Raw genomic sequence first — 24,307 nt, 5'->3', positions numbered from 1 at the left:
TAATTAACGTCTATGGTTTTCTGCCTATTTCTTTCTCACTGAACGACGAAGAATTGACTCCTTCGAATTGTGATGTTGGAGGAAACTTCTTAGAGTTCAATGGACTGTACAGAGAACCAACAGATCAATATTGGATCAAATAAAACCAGATTTCTCCCTGGAGGGTCTAAAGTTAAAGCAAAAGCTGACCTACTTTGGACACACAATGCGAAGGCATGCCTCGCTGGAAAAAACATTAAGGCTGGGGAAGACTGAAGGAACTAGAAGAAGAGGACGTCAGAGGATGAGATGGATCGATGTCATCACAGAAGCAATGTGTTCCAACCTGGAAGGTCTACGGGAGAAAGTGCAAGACAGGAAAAAGTGGCGTGATTTGGTTCATGGGGTCACGAAGAGTCGGAACCGACTAAACGAATAGAGAGATAGAGAGACTTTACATAATCGGTTTATGGTTGGAGATCAGGATTTAACATTCCGTGGAAACCGAGGTCATCAGAGAAAAATCTTCTGACGTATCATATATGTCATTTCTGGAACAGTATCCAAAATTCCCTATGAGGAACCATTATCTAGACCCTCTCCTGCTTTTACATTTTAATCCCCCCTTACATTACAGTCGTGGGATTTACTGCCGCTCATTTTATTTCTCTTCCTTTTCACAGGAGGCTACTTGGTGATAAGAATGTTTGCTCATTGACGAGTAATTTTACAAGATTACTGTCGAATATTTTTATATATTTCAATATCGTGCCTTCATAATTCATCTGAGATTTCATCAGCATCTCTACAACTCTTTTTAATTATCGTGGTTAGAATACAGTTCAGTTTCTTCCCTCGTCTATTTATACATAAGAAATAAGCATTACAGTCTTTTTTGTAAAATAACACTTATCAGAACTTACAGATAACATAACCCTTTAGTAAGAGATCCGTAACGCTTATGTTCCACTGCTGACTGTTAGAATAAAATTAATTTACTCTGCGACAATGAATTGAAGCGAATAGCATTTGACATCTGCTGTATGATTTTGCAGATAGGATTACGTTAAAGTTTCCAATAATCGCAGGACAGCCATTTCCTATTACGGGGCTTCGCATCCAGCCAAAAATAGCAATAAAAACGAGACAGATAAGTGTGCTACCTACGTATCGAGATTCATAGTTTCCCTTGCTGTTCTGGCTTGGAACCTCCTACATTATGATCAAACAGAATCGATAGATGACACACTTATTAATCTCAGGTTGTTAATGTACTTCAGATTTTTTGTTTCTTTTAATCGTAACACTCAATTCGAGAGGCAGTCACGGAGCTTCTTAAATAGTTTCACTAATTCCTTTCCTTGTGGCAGTGCCTATATCACGTTTGCAGTTGAAATCAAGGTCGCACATCCGTTTGTGCTTCTAGTCATACCCGAAAATTTACCATTTTGTGTGTATTTCGTCTTATCAGTCTACCCTATTGTTAAAAAAATTAACAAACCTCATTTGCTTTCCATGTTTAATTAATGAACTTTTATTTCATCAGCAACAGTCAAGAAAATATAGCGACAAATTCTGTTTAAGGAAATGTAAGGTCTTTGTAAGGTTAGAATGTGTCACAGAATGGTACAAAACCTCGATTATGTGCTTACGTTGAGTATGAACCCTTTTTGTCAATATCAATAGTGGTCTCATCTTGCTAGAATAACATTCGTCCTATTTGTTTCCTTCAGTTTAGGTCCACAACAGTCATTAAATCTTCTTCTTAGTAGCGTTACAGTACTGTCATAGTTGAATCGCCGATTTTCCGCCATACGTTACAAGTGAAGTATGTTCGAAAATCTGTTAGTTCACAAGAGTAGCGCTTGAGCACAATATCGAAGCACGGGCGTAGACACGCATTGTCGTCGTCAGCGCTGGGTGATTCCAGCCCATTGTCCTGAAGGGATGGCCGCCTCCTGCCTCCGAACGATTGTTCACATGGAACGTTTAATGGACAACACAGGACTCCAATCTTCACTTATCATACGTACAGGAAATGCTCTTAATGAGGCGCGTTTGGTCCATCACTATGTAGCCCCCACCACAGCCGTCACCAATTATCGCTCTGGGTACACAGATATTGGCCTAACTGTTTTGTGAGATTCGTACCTACTGCCCAGAATGTAACCCTTGCTTTGTTTAGAGTACCACACAAAGGGAGCTAAAGAGTAATGTCACAAATTGTACGTGATTTCACACTTTGTCAGAGATCGTCCATCGCCTTAGCAGCATTATTATTTATTGAGAATGATGAGATAATCAGAAATCTCCGTTTCTTTATGTGAGGGACATTCTTTTCGGTCTCTTTATGTGGAAAAAAAGCTTCTTACGCGGAAAAATGTTCGTATCCTGGTGTGCATTTGTGCCGGTCTTTTCCCAACTGCGTTTGTACCATCTTGGTGTGCTGTAGAATATGGGCACTAAACACTGATTGTGGTATAATAATTTTACGAATTTTATCCATAGTGGATGCTGTCGATCTCCTTGACTGTTCCTTTTGGGGTTGTAGAAAAATTTCCGCTACCAGTCACAATAAAAGGTTGTTTATTTGTCACACGACCGGTTTCGGGCTAGCGCCTATCTTCAGGTGTTTATACATTCATGTACATGTTTGTACTGTTGGAGATCACTGTATAAATACAAAAAAAATATTTGCTGGTGACTACAGAGACACAAGTGGGAAATTGCAAGTGGTAAGGAAGCATTTGACGAAAATATATCTGTACTTACAAAAAGATGAAGCACCATTATTACAGTTATGCTGTGGTGATAGTTTTGCCACTTAGTTACACACTTATGGTCATTTTCACGTCCATATATCAGTTTTACCAAGTATAGCTCCATATTGCACTATTATTATGTGCACTCGTGAAATACACTGTGTGTACATACAAACATGTCGGCTGTGGTCAAAGAACTTAGATGTAGCAGATGTAAATATTTTCGTCAAATGCTGCCTTACCACTTACAATTGTCCCACTTGTATCTGTGTAGTCACCAGCAAATTTTTGTTTTTGTTTTTATGCAGTGATCTCCAACAGTACAAATATGTACATGAAAATACAAACATGTACATGAAAGTACAAACACCTAAAGATGGGCACAAGCCCGAAACCGGTCGTGTTACAAATAAACAACCTTTTATTGTGACTGGTAGCGGATATTTTTTCTACAAACCCGTATAATAATTTTCGTTGAAACACTTTCTATTTTGTGCCTGTGGTTTCTACAAACTTTTCTCTTGTCGAGTTTTATCCTCCGCCGTTGTGACGGCGGTGAAAGGGTGGCTAATTGCCGGAGGCGGTGGTTTGCAGGTGTCGTGGGTGTTCCGGCAGGACGGCTCTGAGGACATGCAGCTGCTGACGGTGGGCCACGCGACGTACAGCGCCGACCAGCGCTACGTGGTCGACTTCCAGTACCCCAACAACTGGCGCCTGCTGGTGCAGCGCGCCGCCATCCGCGACCAGGGCCTGTACGAGTGCCAGGTGTCGACGCACCCGCCGCGCGCCGCGCAGTCCTACCTCCTGGTCCAGAGTGAGTCTGCCTTCCTCCGTTCACACTAGCTACCACTTGCACTTGTACCCTAGCGGCTAATTCTGTTAGAAGCATCTCGTGGACGTGAGTTCTAGAACAGGTAGCTATAGACACTTCACTGTATATGGCAAGCTCTTCGTTCTTACACTACTGGCCATTACAATTGCTACACCAAGAAGAAATGCAGTTGATAAAAGGGTATTCATTGGACAAATATATTATACTAGAACTGACATGTGATTACACTTTCACGCAATTTGGGTGCATAGATCCTGAGAAATCAGTACTTAAAACATCCATCTCTGGCCGTAATAACGGTCTTCTTACGCCTGGGCATTGAGTCAAATAGAGCTTGGATGGCGTGTACAGGTACAGCTGCCCATGCAGCTTCAACATGATACCACAGTTCATCAAGAGTAGTGATCGGCGTATTGTGACGAGCCAGTTGCTCGGCCACCATTGACCAGACGTTTTCAATTGGTGAGAGATCTGGAGAACGTGCTGGCCAGAGCAGCAGTCGAACATTTTCTGTATCCAGAAAGACCTGTATAGGACCTGTAACATGCGGTCCCGCATTATCCTGCTGAAATTTAGAGTTTCGCAGGGATCGAATGACAGGTCGTAAAACATCTGAAATGTAACGTCCACTGTTCAAAGTGCCGTCAATGCGAACAAGAGGTGACCGAGACGTGGAACCAATGGCACCCCATACCATCACGCCGGGCGATGACGAATACACGCTTTAAATGTGCGTTCACCACGATGTCGCCAAACGCAGATGCGACCATCATGATGCTGTAAACAGAACCTGGATTCATCCGAAAAAATGACGTTTTGCCATTCGTGCACCCAGCTTCGTCGTTGAGTACACCATCGCAGGCGCTCCTGTCTGTGATGCAGCGTCAAGGGTAACCGCAGCCATGGTCTCCGAGCTGATAGTCCATGCTGCCGCAAAAGTCGTCGATGGTATACATTTCTCCTCCTTACACGAGGCATCACAACAACATTTCACCAGGCAACGCCGGTCAATTGCAGTTTGTGTGTGAGAAATCGGTAGAAAACTTTCCTCATGGTAGCACGTTGTAGGTGTCGCCACCGGCGCCAACGTTGTGTGAATGCTCTGAAATGCTAATCATCTGCATATCACAGCTTCCGGTCGGTTAAGTTTCGCGTCTGTAGCACGTCATCTTCGTGGTGTAGCAATTTTAATGGCCAGTAATGTATATATGAAGGAAATGAAAATTACCAACGACGGGGCAAATCTGCGTTGACCTAAGCCTGTAGACCATTGGTCGATCATGACGAAACTGTAGTATTTTACCTGCTTCTAGATATCACTGAGTTACTACTACAAACGACAGTGTCATATATCACGCTGGTGGTTGGTATAACGCGATGGCGGCGGAAAAATGAACTCACCTATGTTAACGTCCTGGCTTCCTCCTGTCAAACAACTCCAAGTAACACGATTCATTTCCTGTACAGGTCGCACTGTTGGAACCAGTACGAGACTTTCTTGCCTTAGCATTAAGGAATTTTACGTTTACCGCTGTCTCTTTTTTCCTCGTCTATTGTGAAATGCACTTTCTAGGACATGCAACTGTTTTAGAAGGAACCGCCTTTGCTAATGTTTGTTCCCTTGGCGGAAACTTAGAAATTTCCTCGTTTTTCCTGCAGCTGCTAGAATCTACGTCGTATTTTCCCAAAATTGCCAGCCATCCTCTGGGTATCGCTCGGCCGATGTCAAGGTGAACCGAATGTAATATCGCCTCATCTTTTTGGTTATCTGAATGTCACTGAAGAGTTCACTCAAGTTTAAGGACGACAAGAAATGGTTGCGTAGTTACGCGGGGGCTATTAGTGGAATCACGCGTCAAGAGCAACTTACGCGCTTCTGCCTCTATGTTTAGCGAATTACAATTACCAAAGTTCTTTAAATGAAAAGAATAAGGCACAGTTCATTCTGTCACTTCTGTTTACTTTATAGTCCCTTTCATATTCTCTCAATCCAGCAGCCCTCAGTTTGCTTAGCCACGGATGTCGGTTCGTTTCAGTTTCTCACGCTGTGAATAATACATTTATTTAGTTACTTCAGAACACCTACAAGTATGATCGCCTAAGATTAGTACTGATTCACCTAGCTGAAGTGACGAATTAAAACTTGTCCCAAGGCTGGGATTCGAACTTGGGTCTCCTGCTCAGCAGGCAGATGGGCTAATCACTACGCTACCCTGGCAACCTGCATAACTCTACGGTCTACCCTATCACACCTCCCTCTTCAATACCAAGGGATGGGGACGTGCTAAGATAGACCGAGCAGTTGTGCAATAATGAGCAGCAGACGCAGGTTCGAATGTTGGCCTTCGTACAAACTTTCATTCGTCTTTTCAGTCTGCATATATAGATCATAAATGTCTGAGACTCGAAAAGGTTTATGAAATCGTATAGTTTTGTGTCATTCATGAAACACTTCGCGATCATCGAAAAATACTCAAAATTCAGTTCCACACATCTTTTTACAATACTACCTGCTTTGAATGTTTAATCATGACACGAATCGCATAGTTCTCCTTTTCACAAGTTGATTTAATACCATCTAGGCCTCTCACCAGCGTGTAACTCACCCTCATGATCGAAAGCGCTATCTCCCGGAGATTCACCTGTCGTTTGTGTGTAGCTGCTATTTCTGTGTATTGTAAAACGATAGCGCTATTGCAGCTAACAGAAATTGTATGATTATATCAATACTGTTATATAGGTATCGATGATGTTACCCTCACACTGTCCATTAAATCTACCTGAAACTCCGTACTTACTTGCAAACAAAGCATACAGCACTAATGTGGGTAGTGTTTGCTCTGGGCCATGCACTTACTCTGCAGCTGATATGTCGCCATCCACTACACTTTCACCAAATGTGAGGAATATATTCTGCACTGTACTGCATTTTGAGGAAATGCATGGATCCCTGTGACCTCAAAAACTGATCACCATAGTTCCTTATCTTATTTTCTATCAAGTATTTTTGTCAAATTTGCTATCAGTGACTTATTGAAACAGCTGGATAGTGAAATGGAATACATAGATGCTCTTATATTAAAATTCAGTTCACCACTTTCACCTTTCGCAAATGTTTTAACTCAAAATTTTTGATTGGTCGAAAGTACCATACACCATGAATGTTTTATTATTCTTTTTCTAAAGATGCCACGCATTACAAAATATAACGTGTCCAATTACAGCTCCGGAGGTTATGATAGTCGACGAGCAAGGCCATCAAGTCCACGACAAGTTCTATGAGGCGGAGAGCACGATACAGCTGTCATGCCTCGTGAGGCATGTTTCCATGACGTCATCAGTCGTCACGTGGCTTCATGGTGACCGCGTCCTAAACTACGACACGACGAGAGGCGGGATAAGGTAAGCACAGTTCGTCTGCTCCATCGCTAGCTGCCCTCACCCCTGTGCACGGCGGCTTCTCCTACGTGTGCCGCTATCCATTAATCTTCTCCAGCCACCCTCCCCATTCCTCTCTTCATGGACGATTGACTCCACGCATGCACTTCTACCTTTTCTGCTCAAGCGAAGTATCTTTCAGTAGTCAATAATCCGCAATGTGTCCGTTTCCTTATATTTTTTTCAATATGCTATTTGTCTGCTACAGTCCACATAGTTTGGTTAACTAGCTTGTAACTATACATTCCAGTCTTGGTCATCAGTGACTCTTTAAAGTCATGAATCTCTTCTTATAATCAGATACACCTTGTAATTTACTAACTTGCAGCATGCTGCAGGTTAAAAATAGGTCCCAACTTGTCTTATAATTGAAATAAATGGTTGTAGCTCCGCCAAAAATTGCATTGATAAGTATCTTTTTTTATTTTGTGATGCTGACTAGTTCCAGACACCTGTGTCAATTTTCAAACCATTCGTGTTGTAAGTGTCAAATACAGGCGATTGCCTATGTACAAAAAACAGCCCATGCGGTGATGACAGTGATGATCAGGGCGGAAGCATGGCAGATTCAACAACAGTAAATACACCACATTGGACGGACACTACAGTTAATAATGTTGAGTCGGCCATAGAGCCACTCTTACCATCACTGCTGGGGTAGGTTTCTACATAGGCCATCGCCTGTATTTGTCACAGTTATGACACGGATGATTTGAAGATGGACAAAATTGTTCGAAAATAGTCACCATCAAGAAATAAAAAATTGTACTTCCCAATGCAGCATTTATTAGAGAAAACGAACGTTAAATATGGGTTTGATACAGCAGCAGCGACATGTGAGCATGTTGGAACTAGAAGTAATATGACGAAGAGTTCAATGCTGACGGGAAATCGAACCCCACACATACCGTTGTTGACTACACACAAAGAGACGTCAGCTACATAATTTTTCTCCACCAGCACCTCGGAAGAACATCCTTGAACTTAGAGTGAACTCTCTAATAGTTATGTGTCTCACTGGGAGTCAAAAACGTCAGATATTGTTAGTGTTGACAGCGAATGAAAATACAATAATAAATCAAAATTATTATCCATCGCCGGCCGCGGTGGTCTCGCGGTTAAGGCGCTCAGTCTGGAACCGCGTGACTGCTACGGTCGCAGGTCCGAATCCTGCGTCGGGTATGGATGTGTGTGATGTCCTTAGGTTAGTTAGGTTTAAGTAGTTCTAAGTTATAGGGGACTGATGACCACAGAAGTTAAGTCACATAGTGCTCAGAGCCGTTTGAACCATTTATTATCCATCAGCAGATATCTATCTCATGCTAGATCTTGATAATACATAATGAAAACTTTAGTGCCGGGCCAGCATTCGAACCCATTCACGCGCAATATGTGGAGATGTTGAGGAATCTGCAGTTTTGAAGAAACAACAAACTGTAGTCGAGCTGTATTGACACGAAGGGAGCAAATTCCGCGTTAAGGGCGGTCTGAGTGTCATTCCTAGTTCAAAACCAATTTTATCGACGTACAGAAGCTCAAATAAAAGATTGAACAAGGGTCCTGTGACACTACAAAGCGTTTGTTTCGTTACTATAAAAAAGTAACTAGACACTCAGGTTCCTGGGAAGAGAAAAATTAATGTTTCTTCTCGTCATTTCAGTTAAAACATCTAGCTACTGCCGAGAAAATCCGATATGTCACAGTTGATTATGCTTCGATAACAATCCGATTAGGTTCTGGGTTCGAATCCCTGTCCACCACAAAGCTTTACATCACGGCATTTCATGTAAGTTACTTGTGAAGAAGCAATATTTAACATCTCTCGTAGTTCGTTAGCAGGAACAATAGATGCTGGGCAGGAATTCGCGTCCGTTAAAAATGTTTACGTTATGTAATTTAAAGTTGATATTTGCTAACTGATACTGTCTAAAATGGAGGTATATCACTCTCTATATGCCTAGTCAGTAATGACTGTTAGTTTCCGTCAGTCACGAAATCTTAGTCTGCATGATCTGGGTTTGAATCCAAATGCAGAACGAGACGGTTCGTCGTGTCATTTGAAGTTCATACATATTCTCAACTAGCTGCTCGTGAATAACTTAAATTTTTAATTTCATTTTGTGTTAAATAACAAGTACGGTATGTTACTTTGAAGAGGATATCATGAATACGACGAACTTGCTACGTGCATTACCTATCTGACGTAATAATGAGAGTGGTAACATTTCAGGTATGTCATTTATTGCAATAAATGTGAGCTTACAAGCCTTAAGGACAGTCTTACCTGTGATAAGGTGTTCCCTGATATTTGTAGTACCGTGGTATTACTTTACATCTTGAGTTATTGCGATACAGAGCCGAGTTTTCTAGTGGTGACTTGTTGGAGCCATTTTCAATAGTGAAACGACTGTACCAAGGAGCGATCAGAGGACCTGCTAGACAGCTGCATTATGTGGGTTGCATGCGAATCAGGTGAAATGTAATTCAGGTCGTTCGGTTACTTTTGAACACTACTGTACCTAATCAAATCAATTAACTGTCTATGTATATACTAGTTTTAAACGTTGTTAATTATTTTATGAGTGAAATGCTCAAAAATTCGTGAGTCAGCCACAGAAGGGAACAAAAGTGTGACTCATCGTAGGAGACCACGATGCGATCAGCAATGAAATAAAAGAGCGATGAAATAATAGAGAGATGAATAAAGTTTGCGAGATCGGTGGGATTTTCAAATCTTTGAAACTCATATGTCAACTAGGGGGATAGATAGAGAGGATGCAATTCATTTGAGAGCTGACGGAGACGGTAGACCTTCTTACAGACTTATATTGATAGGGCCGGTTGAAGAAAGGTAACTGCAGTGTATGATGGTGTGCTCGTGATTATCTGCTCTGTCTGCACGCAGCCAAATTCATGCACATGCTCTCTCTGAAGACTATTATGCGATGTAATCTAGGTAACAATATACAAACATGAAAGAGAGGGAACATTAGTCTGCCATGCATGTTCAGGTATAATAAGTACAGGTCAAAAGAGGTATATGGATTAGTGCTTTAGGCAAGTTATTCTTAATATTGTCATAATGCATGCAACAAATGCATTACAATTTCAGCTTCGTAATACATGTACAGCGTGTAGTGTACTATTTCAGTTTTATAATCGTGCCATGAGGCATACTGTTGTACCTAGCGAATATTGTCAAACAAAGGATACCACATTTATGTCACAACCCCAAGCAAAGACAGGGTGACAGTAAACAAAATGGCTCTGAGCACTATGGGACTTAACATCTATGGTCATCAGTCCCCTAGAACTTAGAACTACTTAAACCTAACTAACCTAAGGACAGCACACAACACCCAGCCATCACGAGGCAGAGAAAATCCCTGACCCCGCCGGGAATCGAACCCGGGAACCCGGGCGTGGGAAGCGAGAACGCTACCGCACGACCACGAGATGCGGGCGACAGTAAACACAACGCTGCCGACGCTAATGTTCGGAAATCAAAGTGGAGTAGATCCACGTTTGCAACAGACCACTCCTAGTGTAAGTATTCGGTCAGTGGGCCACAATCAACATGCAGGTTTGAGCACATAGGTGTTCAGTAAAAGCATAATGCTGGTGAATGCTGACAATCCTTCTCGATAATGATATGTGTTAGTATTTTTAAACTCTCCGAACACTCGATATCATTCAAAAGCATTCGTGAACGTAAGTATTCAAAAGTATTCAAGAGATAACACAGCAAACAGGGAGTAACATTTTTCATGCAGCGGACGATAGCAGTACTATAGACTGAGACATTCTGCTCCTATGTGAAGAATAAAGGAGCACATTGACTCTGACTGTAATGGAATTCTTCTATTCTACATAAACGGTTACGTGCATTTGTTACAGGTTTACAGACCACTTACTGAAAGACTTAGGTGTAGATGAAATGTTATTGGTGCAGATTACATATGATCAAATTAACAATGAAATACAAAGTGGCGGACACCTTTCGTGGAAATAAAAAAATATTTCTTGCATTGAAACTGAATACAGTAATTCAGTGTAAGTAGTATTCCAGGTACTTTTAGCATACTAACTTCTACGGTATAATAGTTTATGATACGCTAGGCATCCACGAAAATCATTTTTAGCCCAGTATGAGGCGGTCAGAACTATCCGTCGCGACACACAAATGCACTGGAAACGTTGCACAATTTTTCGGAATTCAAGGTTTCTGCTGTAAAATGTTGTCTCAATCAATAGGAGCTGTAGCATAAACTCGGCCAACGCCGGACAAAAACACCAGTGAACAGAATTTTCTGTACACTTCGGCACAATCCCTTCTCTATAGGATTACAATACAACTGCAAATGTGAACCAGTGAATCCCACATTTCCGAATCTAATTTCAAAGACTTCGTAGTGGTTACCTACTTTTATTCTGGAATTTCCTCTCAACTGCTTGGGACTTTTCCAATCTATGCCTAGTTTACGAGTATATGTAAGTAGAATACCCACAGAAATTTCAACATATATGGTGCCTGATTGTGTGCGTGAGTGCGAGCATGCTTGTGTATGTGTGTGTGTGTGTGGTTATTTTGAATCTGAGATGCCCGCACTGATGAGTCATAACATTATGGCCACCTGCTTGATAAATGAAACAGCACGTCAGGATTGTATGATTTAGCTGCCGACCAAGGTTTCCATCTCATATTCAGATCATGGCACCACAAAGCGCAAATTGTAAATTTTTGTATGAAACTGACATAAAATATTGAGGTGTTGCATAAGTTTGTAGGGTTTCCCATAAGTTTAATAATACACAAAAGCAACACGTAACATAGGTTTTAGTCATCAATAATATTTCTCCTTCGCTATTTACTACAGTCTGACAACGTTGGGGTAACTTTTTCATTCCGCGACTGTTGAAATCACGTGGTTTTGAGCCTAAGAACTCGTCAAGTAAAGTTCGGAGGGCATTTTCATTCGCAAAGGAAGGCCCTTCAAGGTTGTTCGATAGAGGGCGGAGAAGGTGAAAATCTGAGGGTGCAAGACTGTGTGAATAAGGTGGTGCGGAATGACTTCACAACCCAACTCCGGTACAGTGTTTCCTGTCAGCCTAACAGGATGCGAGCGGGCGTTATCGAGGAGGAGGATCATTTCATACAGTATTCCTGGTTGTTGTTCTTTGATTCCGCCTGAGAGACCTCTCAGTTGCCGTCAATAAATGTCAGCAGTGATGGTTACACCTTGGGGAAACAATTCGTAGTACGACAAGCAGTCGCTGCTCCAGCAGATACGTAACATTATCTTTCGTCGATGCGGGCAGGGCTTGGTACGGGCAGCTGCTGCTTTGTTTGGGCTTAACCATTCCTTTATTTTCCTTACGTGTGCATGAAGACACCATTTTCCGTCACCACTAGAGACGCAGGATAGGAATGGTCAATGTTGCTCACGAGTCAATTGCTGACCAACGAACAGAGATTCACATATGGCTACCCGCTGATTTCTGTGATTCATGCTTAGAGCATGTGGTACCCATGCACCCGATTTTTAAACCTTCCCCACTGCATGAAAATGTTGCGCGATGCGGAATGATCACAGTTCATGAAATTTACCAACTCTCGAGTACACCGACTTGGATCATTGCGGATTAATGCATTTAAGAGATCATCATTAAATCCCGAAGATCTTCCTCAACGTAGTCACTAATGTCAAAACAATCCTCCTTAAAACGAGAAGAACATTTTTGGCGTGCTCTTTCCAGTGGCGTTATCCCCATCCACAGCCCAAATATTTCTGTCTGTCTCCGTTGCTGTCACGCTTCTACTGAAATCAAACAGGAGAATATGTCGGAAACGTTTCAATTTCACCCCTTGGCACTCCGTTTTCTAGCATCCCCAGTTCCATTCACTATTTCCGAATGACAAAATGGCAATATGTAAACTTAAAAAGCAACAGAGAGCTACAAATCAAAATTGACAATTGCTAGATAAATCCAAAGCAACCGGAATTACAATATACGAGACAAATAGGCTGTGAATTTATGCATGAACCTAATACAATGTTCTATATTTATATATACGTACATACTCCACAAGCCACCTGCAATGTTTGGTTAAGAGCACCTTGTACAAATTATCGTTTTCTTTCGTGTTCCACTCACAAACAGAGCGAGGGAAAAAGTGTCTAAAACCGTCCTTACGAGCTCTACTTTCTGGCATCTTGTCTTGGCTGTCCTCCTGCGAAATGAACTTTGTCGGGCATAGAATCGTTCTGCAGTCGCCTCTAATGCCGATTCTCCATATTTTTGGAACTGTGCGTTGCGAAAACAATGTCGCTTTCGCGCCGGAAATTCTCATTAGAGTCCTGGAAGCACCTTCGGTTACCTGCGCCCTAGTCGAACCCAGCGGTAAAATACCTAGCAACACCCCTCTGAACTGCCTCGACGTTTTCGTTTAATCTGCCCCAGCTGGGATTCCAACACTCGAACGGAACTCAAGAAAGAGTCGCATTAGCGTTCCATCTACTGTCTCCTTTTTTTAGTGAGCTACATTTTCTCAAAATTTCCCCAATAAAACTAAACCGAGAATTCGCCCTCCATACTATCAGCCAGATTTTCATTCAATTTCATGTCGCTGTGCATGTTGATGCCTAGTTATTGATGTGACTGTGTCAAGCTGTACCCTACTAATGTCGTATTAGAACATTACAGGATTTTTTTCCATACTTCTCCGTATTAACTTACATTTATTTACATTTAGTGCAAGCTGCCATTAATCACGCCACATCGGAGCTGCGACACTTTGCCGTACATCACCGTATCATCAGCAAACACCCTGGCAGTGAAGTCATTTTTTTATACAGAAAATAAAAGCGGTCCTATCACGTTTCCCTTGGGAACTCCTGACGATACGGTTGTCTCTGATGAACTCTCGCCGTCGAGGACAAGGTACTGGTTTCTATACTTCGAGCCTATCATATATCAGGGAACCTGACCCGTAAGCTCGGACCTTTGTCAACATTCTGCAGTGGGCACCATTTCAAGCGCTTTCTGGAAATATAGGAGTATGGTATCTGCCTGCTGCCCTTCAGCCATGGCTTACAGAATGCCGCGTGAGAAAAGGACAAGCTGAGTCTCGCACGAGCGATTCTTAATAAATCCCTGCTTGATTGTGGTTCAAATGGTTCAAATGGTTCTGAGAACTATGGGACTTAACATCTGCGGCCATCAGTCTTCTAGAACTTAGGACTACTTAAACGTAACTAACCTAAGGACATCACACACATCCATGCCCGAGGCAGGATTCGAACCTGAGACCGTAGCGGTCACGCGGTTCCAGACTGAAACGCCTAGAAACCGCTCGGCCACATCGGCCAGCTGCTTGATTGTGGACAGATGGTTTAATGCCTCAAGAAAATTTATAATTTTTTAACTCAGAGTGTGTTCAAGAGTTCTGTAGCAAACAGATGTTTCGGATATTACTCTGTAATTATACGGGTCAGTTCCTTTATCTTTCTTATATACGGGAGTCACTTGCGTTTCCTTCAAGTCGCTTTGGACTGACAGAGAGATTCATGATAAATTCAAGCAGAGCAAGAGGCTAATGCCACCACCCCCAGTACTCTCTGTAAAATCAAACTGAGATTCCATCCGGGCCTGTCGACTTACTTGCCTTCAGCTCTTCCAATTGCTTCCCTTTGCTGTGCATGCCGATTTCTATGCCCTGCACGATGGAGTCTGTACAACAGTCAAATGATGATATGCTTGTACGAATCTCCTGCATGAATGATTTTCTAAACGTGAAATTTAAAACTTTATCTTTCCTTTTGCTGTCTTCCATTGCCACCCGTGACTGGTCGACGAATGACTGAATGGAAGCCTTCGACTCATTTTGTGATTTCGCGTATGAGCAGAATTTTCTCGGCTTCTCGGCAAGACTATTTGCAAAGGTGTGACGGAGCAAATTGTTCTATCCTTTGCGCATTGATGTTACGGACTCAAGAAAATGATGTGCTTAAAAGTGTGCTGGTCCTCTTTTGCAACTCAGTACAGCAGCGATTCAGCTAGGATTGGGTTCGACAAAACCTAGCTCTGGTTCTGGAAGTATATGACATCAGATCTCAAAAGTTCAACGGGTGTTCACTAACATGTACGAGGTGCATTCAAGTTCTAAGGCCTTCGATTTTTTTTCTCCGGACTGGAAAGAGATAGAAACATGCGCATTGTTTTAAAATGAGGCCGCGTTCATTGTCAATACGTCCCAGAGACGGCAGCACCGTACGGCAGATGGAATTTTACCTCCAGCGGCGAGAATGAGAACTGTTTTAAATACTTAAAATGGCGACGTTTTCCTGACTTGAACAGCGTGCAATCATTCGTTTTCTGAATTTGCATGGTGTGAAACCAATTGAAATTCATCGACAGTTGAAGGAGACATGTGGTGATGGAGTTATGGATGTGTCAAAGTGCGTTCGTGGGTGCGGCAGTTTAATGAAGGCAGAACATCATGTGACTCAAACCGAAACAACCTTGGGCTCGCACAAGCCGATCGAGAAAGTGGAGAGAATTGTTTTGGGGGATCGCCGAATGACTGTTGAACAGAGTTGGCTTTTCTGTGGGTTCTGTGCACACAATCCTGCATGACGAACTGAAAAAGCGACAAGTGTCGTCCAGGTGGGTGCCACGAATGCTAACGGACGACCACATGGCTGCCCGTGTGGCATGTTGCCAAGCAATGTTGACGCGCAACGACAGCATGAATGGGACTTTCTTTTCGTCAGTTGTGACAATGGATGAGACGTGGGTGCAATTTTTCAATCCAGAAACAAAGCGCCATTCAGCTCAATGGAAGCACACAGATTCACCGCCACCAAAACAATTTCGGGTAACCGCCAGTGCTGAAAAAATGATGGTGTCCATGTTCTGGGACAGCGAGGGCGTAATCCTTACCCATTGCGTTCCAAAGGGCACTACGGTAACAGGTGCATCCTACGAAAATGTTTTGAAGAACAAATTCCTTCCTGCACTGCAACAAAAACGTCCGAGAAGGGCTGTGCGTGTGCTGTTTCACCAAGACAACGCACCCGCACATCGAGCTAACATTATGCAACAGTTTCTTCGTGATAACAACTTTGAAGTGATTCCTCATGCTCCCTACTCACCTGACCTGGCTCCTAGTGACTTTTGGCTTTTTCAAACAATGAAAGACACTCTCCGTGGCCGCACATTCACCAGCCGTGCTGCTATTGCCTCAGCGATTTTCCAGTGGTCAAAACAGACTCCTAAAGAAGCCTTCACCGCTGCCATGGAATCATGACGTCAGCGTTGTGAAAAATGTGTACGTCTGCAGGGCGATTACGTCGAGAAGTAACGCCAGTTTCATCGATTTCGTGTGAATAGTTAATTAGAAAAAAAATCGGAGGCTTTAGAACTTGAATGCACCTCGTAACACGACTTTGGCCTTGAGATACAGTTATCCTGGTGGAAAATGTCATTGACGCTTCGAATACGTGAAGTATGAAGTGATGCAAGAGGTTGGCAATAATGTTATCATCGTCCCTTAAAATTTCCAGCTCAGATTAATGTCCTTTGCAAGATAAGTCAGCTACCACCGGCCTTGATCTGTGGTGCGTTGCAGGTACCGTGCAGTGATTCGCCAAGATTACGACATTCCAGACATGGTGGATGGTCTTGTGTGACAAGGAACGTGATCCGATCAGGTAACTTGTAACATTGATCCACAGAACACACTGTCGGTGTTCCTGTGCCCACCACAATCTTAATTGATGGCAGGAACACGTAGGGGTCTACTACTACGTAACGATAGTTTCAGAAACAATAGTTGTGGTTGCACAATAATTGTTCTCAGTCGACAGATTTTTACAGAGCGGGTAGGCTATGCTGTGACGTGCCACGGACGCCCAAAACCTTTTCACCTATTCGCGGTTTCCCTGTCCTTTCCAATGATGTTCGCGGTATTTTCACATGAACCGAGATGTCCGTATAGAGGCGGGAGGCCGTAACAATCATCCCTTTGTCAAAGACGCTTATTTCAGTCGAGTGTGTCGTTTGCTGCCCGTATCGTCGCTAGCGTGATTTCCTGCGCGTCACTGCCCCACTTACATTCTTTCTTTACCTTGTCTCGTGCTCTCATCACCATCAGCGGGTATTCAGCCTTGCGGTGCGCTGTAGTCATAATGTTATTTTTTTTTTTTTCATCAGTCTACAGACTGGTTTGATGCGGCCCGCCACGAATTCCTTTCCTGTGCTAACCTCTTCATCTCAGAGTAGCACTTGCAACCTACGTCCTCAATTATTTGCTTGACATATTCCAAACTCTGTCTTCCTCTACAGTTTTTGCCCTCTACAGCTCCCTCTAGTACCATGGAAGTCATTCCCTCATGTCTTAGCAGATGTCCTATCACCCTGTCCCTTCTCCTTATCAGTGTTTTCCACATATTCCTTTCCTCTCCGATTCTGCGTAGAACCTCATCATTCCTTACCTTATCAGTCCACCTAATTTTCAACATTCGTCTGTAGCACCACATCTCAAATGCTTCGATTCCCTTCTGTTCCGGTTTACCCACAGTCCATGTTTTACTACCATACAATGCTGTACTCCAGACGTACATCCTCAGAAATTTCTTCCTCAAATTAAGGCCGGTATTTGATATTAGTAGACTTCTCTTGGTCATAAATGCCTTTTTAGCCATAGCGAGTCTGCTTTTGATGCCCTCCTTGCTCCGTCCGTCATTGGTTATTTTACTGCCTAAGTAACAGAATTCCTTAACTTCATTGACTTCGTGACCATCAATCCTGATGTTAAGTTTCTCGCTGTTCTCATTTCTACTACTTCTCATTACCTTCGTCTATCTCCGATCTACTCTCAAACCATACTGTGTACTCATTAGACTGTTCATTCCGTTCAGCAGATAATTTAATTCTTCTTCACTTTCACTCAGGATAGCAATGTCATCAGCGAATCGTATCATTGATATCCTTTCACCTTGTATTTTAATTCCACTCCTGAACCTTTCTTTTATTTCCATCATTGCTTCCTCGATGTACAGATTGAAGAGTAGGGGTGAAAGGCTACAGCCTTGTCTTACACCCTTCTTAATACGAGCACTTCGTTCTTGATCGTCCACTCTTATTATTCCCTCTTGGTTGTTGTACATATTGAATATGACCCGTCTCTCCCTATAGCTTACCCCTACTTTTTTCAGAATCTCGAATAGCTTGCACCATTTTATATTGTCGAACGCTTTTTCCAGGTCGACAAATCCTATGAAAGTGTCCTGATTTTTCTTTAGCCTTGCTTCCATTATTAGCCGTAACGTCAGAATTGCCTCTCTCTTCCCTTTACTTTTCCTAAAGCCAAACTGATCGTCACCTAGCGCATTCTCAATTTTCTTTTCCATTCTTCTGCATATTATTCTTGTAAGCAGCTTCGATGCATGAGCTGTTAAGCTGATTGTGCGATAAATCTCGCACTTGTCAGCTCTTGCCGACTTCGGAATTGTGTGGATGATGCTTTTCCGAAAGTCAGATTGTATGTCGCCAGACTCATATATTCTACACACCAACGTGAATAGTTGTTTTGTTGCCATTTCCCCCAATGATTTTAGAAATTCTGATGGAATGTTATCTATCCCTTCTGCCTAATTTTACCGTAAGTCCTCCAAAGTTCTTTTAAATTCCGATTCTAATACTGGATCCCCTATCTCTTCTAAATCGACTCCTGTTTCTTCTTCTGTCACATCAGACAAATCTTCACCCTCATAGAGGCTTTCAATGTATTCTTTCCACCTATCTGCTCTCTCCTCTGCATTTAACAGTGGAATTCCCGTTTCACTCTTAATGTTACCACCGTTGCTTTTAATGTCATCAAAGGTTGTTTTGACTTTCCTGTATGCTGAGTCTGTCCTTCCGACAATCATATCTTTTTCGATGTCTTCACATTTTTTCTGCAGCCATTTCGTCTTAGCTTCCCGGCACTTCCTATTTATTTCATTCCTCAGCGACTTGTATTTCTGTATTCCTGATTTTCCCGGAACATGTTTGTACTTCCCCCTTTCATCAATCAACTGAAGTATTTCTTCGGTTAGAGCCGGCCGAAGTGGCCGTGCGGTTAAAGGCGCTCCAGTCTGGAACCGCAAGACCGCTACGGTCGCAGGTTCGAATCCTGCCTAGGGCATGGATGTTTGTGATGTCCTTAGGTTAGTTAGGTTTAACTAGTTCTAAGTTCTAGGGGACTAATGACCTCAGCAGTTGAGTCCCATAGTGCTCAGAGCCATTTGAACCATTTTTTTTATTTCTTCGGTTACCCATGGTTTCTTCGCAGCTACCTTCTTTGTACCTATGTTTTCCTTCCCATCTTCTGTGATGGCTCTTTTTAGAGATGTTCATTCCTCTTCAACTGTACTGCCTACTGCGCTATTCCTTATGGCTGTATCTATAGCGTTAGAGAACTTCAAACGTATCTCGTCATTCCTTAGTACTTCCGTATCCCACTTCTTTGCGTATTGATTCTTCCTGACTGATATCTTGAACTTCAGCCTACTCTTCATCACTACTATATTGTGATCTGAGTCTATTTCTGCTCCTGGGATCGCCTTACAATCCAGTATCTGATTTCGGAATCTCTGTCTGACCATGATGTAATCTAATTGAAATCTTCCCGTATCTCCCGGCCTTTTCCAAGTATACGTCCTCCTCTTGTGATTCTTGAACAGGGTATTCGCTATTACTAGCTGAAACTTGTTACAGAGCTCAATTAGTCTTTCTCCTCTTTCATTCCTTGTCCCAAGCCCATATTCTCCTGTTACCTTTTCTTTTACTCCTTCCCCTACAACTGCATTCCAGTCGCCCATGACTATTATATTTTCGTCCCCCTTTACATACTGCATTACCCTTTCAATATCCTCATACACTTTCTCTATCTGTTCATCTTCAGCTTGCGACGTCGGCATGTATACCTGAACTATCGTTGTCGGTGTTGGTCTGCTGTCGATTCTGATTAGAACCACCCGGTCACTGAACTGTTCACAGTAACACACCCTCTGCCCTACCTTCCTATTCATAACGAATCCTACATCTGTGTTTTCCATCTCTCCATAATGTAGTGTCTTCAGACTGAGCTCACGTTTAAGTGACAAGCATTATGAATATCTGACAATTAGTAATAGCACTGACCTTCTACTGTAAGTGTTTAGTTAAGTAAAAGCAGCAGGTAACTGCATCCATAATGCACTCTGTATGCTGTGTGCTGTCACAGCGTGCGCACGGACCTGACCAGTGAAGGCGCCAACAGCTCGCTGTCTGTGGCTCGCGTCGACAAGGCGGACAGCGGCAACTACACCTGCTCCATCTCCACCACCGAGTTCGCTACCGTCGCGGTGCACATCCTCAACGGTGAGTACCCGCCTCGGGTTAGTGAGTGGTGGATCGATAGGCATCATGGTTCCCAGGTATCCCGATTTAGGTGGCATTTTCTCGACTTTTCTTTTGAAAAGCTGACTCTAGATTATATCTTGTCGGAATAAGCAAACCTCCGGGTACACGATAACGAGTAATGTTTCAAATAATGAAGTCTATTCACTAGTCAAACACAATGAATGGGTGATTGAAGGGGCAAGAAAACTGGGAAAGGAAAGCTCCAAGAAAGGATAAATGTGTGGGAGGGAGTCGTGAGACAGTGTTTACCGAAAAGTAAACCAAAGAACTGTGAGGTTAATATGAAAACGAGTGTTCAGTTACCTGTTGTGACTCCACTGTATATAAACATCAGTACGGATATTCTGACGTTCCAGTTATCAAAATTCGGATTTATTTAACTTAAAAAACGGATCGTGCTTTTGTCAGACTGTAAGAATACTTAAGACAAGGACGAATGAACGTAGGCTTAGCGGACGTATGCTGCTGATGAAATATTCTTGGGCTGCCATCCGCGACGTTTCGATGAGTGTTACTCTCATTATCGTCTGGTAATGCGTCAAGATTGCCCTGAAATCCCATTTAAATACCAGTTCCAAAACCCGGCATTGCCCGGGTACACATTTTTCCAACTTTTTGTTAGAATTGAAAACTATGTTTGTAGTGAAATGTTGAATAAATTTCATTTCCATATTTAGGCCTGAATGCACCGAGAATCGAAAGGCGTTCCTCGCCCCCAAGACAGATCCTTAAATCCCACGCCTGTGTGATGGAATGCAGAGAGACGGCCACCACTTAGGTATACGTATGGGACGCCAGCGCAATCTCGACACTTTGTGGGACGATGATGTAACACTCATCGGAACCTCGCAGAATGTCAACGCAGTTATCTAGATGGGAGTCCGAGAAGACTTCATCGTTATCAACGAATATAATTACAGAGAGAACACTTGGGTAGCAAAGCTCCTTCGGAATCAGCAGCACTATTCATTGGATTGAATAAATTGAATTTAAAACAATAACTTTCTGTCAAATTTAGAGGAAATATAGTAAATAAACACTTTCACAGATGAACGACTAGTCAACGTGTAAACAAAAAGACAGATATGTCCAATGGTCATTTCTGGGCGCACTTTAGCAATATGCTAGGGAAAAGAATGTCTAACGTATTTAGCAGTAATGAAGTTCGTTATGTTTATAATTTGTAATTGATAATTTATGTAGTGAACACATTTTGGAACGTAAATCATGCATTAGTCACGAGGATTCGACTGTTTGTAAAGGGCTGCGTATGTGGGATGATATACCAGCGAACATTATATTGTGTCAAATCACAACAGATGCAAACATATGTTTAAGGAATACATGCGTTCAGAGGCTTGTGTTGACAGTTGTGTTTAGTTGGCATGGATGTATACACAACAAGACAATACAGTCTTTGGTAGGTGAGTGATACTTGATTATCGCCAGTTCTGTGAGACTGTTAAGGAATGTCATAATACGACTTGTACAATGGAGAGTGTTTTAAACTTGATAATGCTCGTTTTATTCGTGTATGCTTCTGAGGTATATAATACTACGTGGACAATAGAGTCAGATACGTATATTAGTATGTCAAATGATGCGAAATAATGACTTGTGTTTCCCTTGTCTGCAGTACCTGATAATACAACCATGTCTTCCTGTAAAAGTTTTTTTTAATTAAATAAATCAATTGATATGACAAATAGTACGTCAGAATCTCCGTACCGATCACTAGGAGTAAGATAATGTCAATACCTCTAAGTATCAGAGAGCAATTACTAAAGAAAGAGGAAAATTTCCATTCCCTGGCGAGCGTGATTCAACAGTGCGAGTAATGATAAGCAGATTAGTGAAAGGAAAATTCAAGCACAACGAAATTTAGCAGAGGCTAAGAAGCTTATTCAGGACGACGGAAGTAGTAGCAAAAAGCAAACTAGTGTTATACCGTGCATACTATGCCCCAGTAATCACGTATGCATCGGACACTGCTTATTGAATAAATGAAGGTGAGTAGGCTGCAGACTTGCGAAGTAAAACGTCAAATAAGCAAGATAGGAATAGCTGGAATAGACAGAGTAACAACTGAAGCAGTGAGAGCTACAGAGAAACAGAATCCATGCAAGGAACTATAGAAAAGAAATAAGACATTTTAAAAGAATGGATTTTGGTAGGATATCAAGACAGGCTCATGAAACTGTGACTCAGGAGACGTAGGGAGTTGAATGTCGCTGTGGGTTGTGTAGGCATAAACCACTGACCACGAGTAAATACATTTTTTTAAACCGTATAATAACTCGGAGCGCGTAAAGGAGAAGGAACAAAGCAAGAATCACCACTAACTTTATCAAATGGCACTAGATATATGAATGGTAATACATCATCAAATACTAACTCCATTGGCATTAAGCAGCTTTGCGAAAGGGTATACGGATAAATATACCGAACTATTAAATCACTAACCTACGACAACAGCACAAGGTATCAATAACGTAGCGTCTGTGACCAAGTACATTACAATAAAGTGGAAATAACAATATTCTCAGCAAGAGGCGATGCAAGAATAACAAACAAAAGATCATAGTATAGTAACTAATCATGCAAAGCTGCCAAAAAAGGCCTACACCCTAAGTGAACACTAGACAGTGAATACAAACAGAGCCCCAGTCAACAGTACGACATCAGTTAGATGCACACGGTAACAAGCAAGATAAAGAAAAGCAACAGCAAAAACAGAAAAAATTCAATCAAATGGAGTTCTGCCATACAAATTCCAGGTCCAACAGCGGCCTAGCTCTAGCTGCGCGTCACAACTGCAATCTCTTGGTGGCTTTAGGCCATCTTTGACTCAACCTTTTGAAAGGCAATATAGCATCAGACCTAGAAGATTTCTAGGTATCGCACCGTACCATTGTTGAAAACCAAAGCTATAGACCCTGAATAATGCCACTGTAATCGTGGCCGAACAGCTGATTCCTCCACTATAGTTTTTTATATTATGACACGGTACGATGCTCAGAAAACTTTTATGTCAACTGACTGGCAGCGAAATTCTACGCAGTTATAAATATAGCTCTAGTCACAAACACACTCTGCTATACCTGTTATGGCAGAAAACTCACTACAGCATGCACTTCCTAGATCCCAGCAGCGCAATGATCCTCGGACGCGTAAAGCTAAACACTGACCGCTGCTCCAGGCGGAGTTGGTTGGTTGGTTGTTTTGGGGGAAGGAGACCAGACAGCGAGGTCATCGGTCTCATCGGATTAGGGAAAGACGGGGAAGGAAGTCGGCCGTGCCCTTTGAAAGGAACCATCCCGGCATTTGCCTGGAGCGATTTAGGGACATCACAGAAAACCTAAATCAGGATGGCCGGACGCGGGATTGAACCGTCGTCCTCCAGAATGCGAGTCCAGTGTCTAACCACTGCGCCACCTCGCTCGGTCCAGCCTGAGTCCATTGCTGATAGCAACCCATAATCAGCCTCTGCTGTTAATCCATCAGTTTGCCCTGCTGTTCCCCTGCACTTCTTGCTTCGTCTCCAGGCAGTTATACAGAGCTCCAGTTCGCTAGAAGAGATTATTTTTATTGGCTGATTCCAACTCCTCCTAGTTTCAAAGACGAACGCGGCTACTGCGTCTTCCATCTTCACTGGCCAACCCCTGGGTCAACCATATCGGAAACATCAAAAAGCTCTGTCGGTCCATCATGCCAAGACCGACGCCGATCCAGAAGTGTTGCCCACCACTGCTCAAGGTGTCTTACACCATCTCCAAGTTGGTGTCCCCTGTTTCCTGTCTAGTCGTCTGATTGCCGACCACTCTGATTCCAATGCGGCTTTTCGCCG

The 24,307-nt window shown here is 42.6% G+C and overlaps 1 protein-coding gene across 1 annotated transcript in view; it reads left to right on the top strand.

Annotated features, from left to right (window-relative positions):
* The window catches only part of LOC124623038, a 156,467-nt gene that overhangs the window by 119,138 nt on the left and 13,022 nt on the right, over positions 1-24,307 (top strand). Inside the window, exons 3-5 of the mRNA XM_047148831.1 lie at positions 3,336-3,555; positions 6,798-6,975; positions 20,282-20,418. Of these exons, the coding sequence (XP_047004787.1) occupies positions 3,336-3,555; positions 6,798-6,975; positions 20,282-20,418 (535 nt within the window). The remainder of the gene's footprint in view (positions 1-3,335; positions 3,556-6,797; positions 6,976-20,281; positions 20,419-24,307) is intronic.

Source organism: Schistocerca americana, chromosome 7, assembly GCF_021461395.2.
Source record: "Schistocerca americana isolate TAMUIC-IGC-003095 chromosome 7, iqSchAmer2.1, whole genome shotgun sequence".
NCBI lineage: Eukaryota > Metazoa > Arthropoda > Insecta > Orthoptera > Acrididae > Schistocerca > Schistocerca americana.
This window is presented reverse-complemented; position numbering and strand designations above follow the sequence as displayed.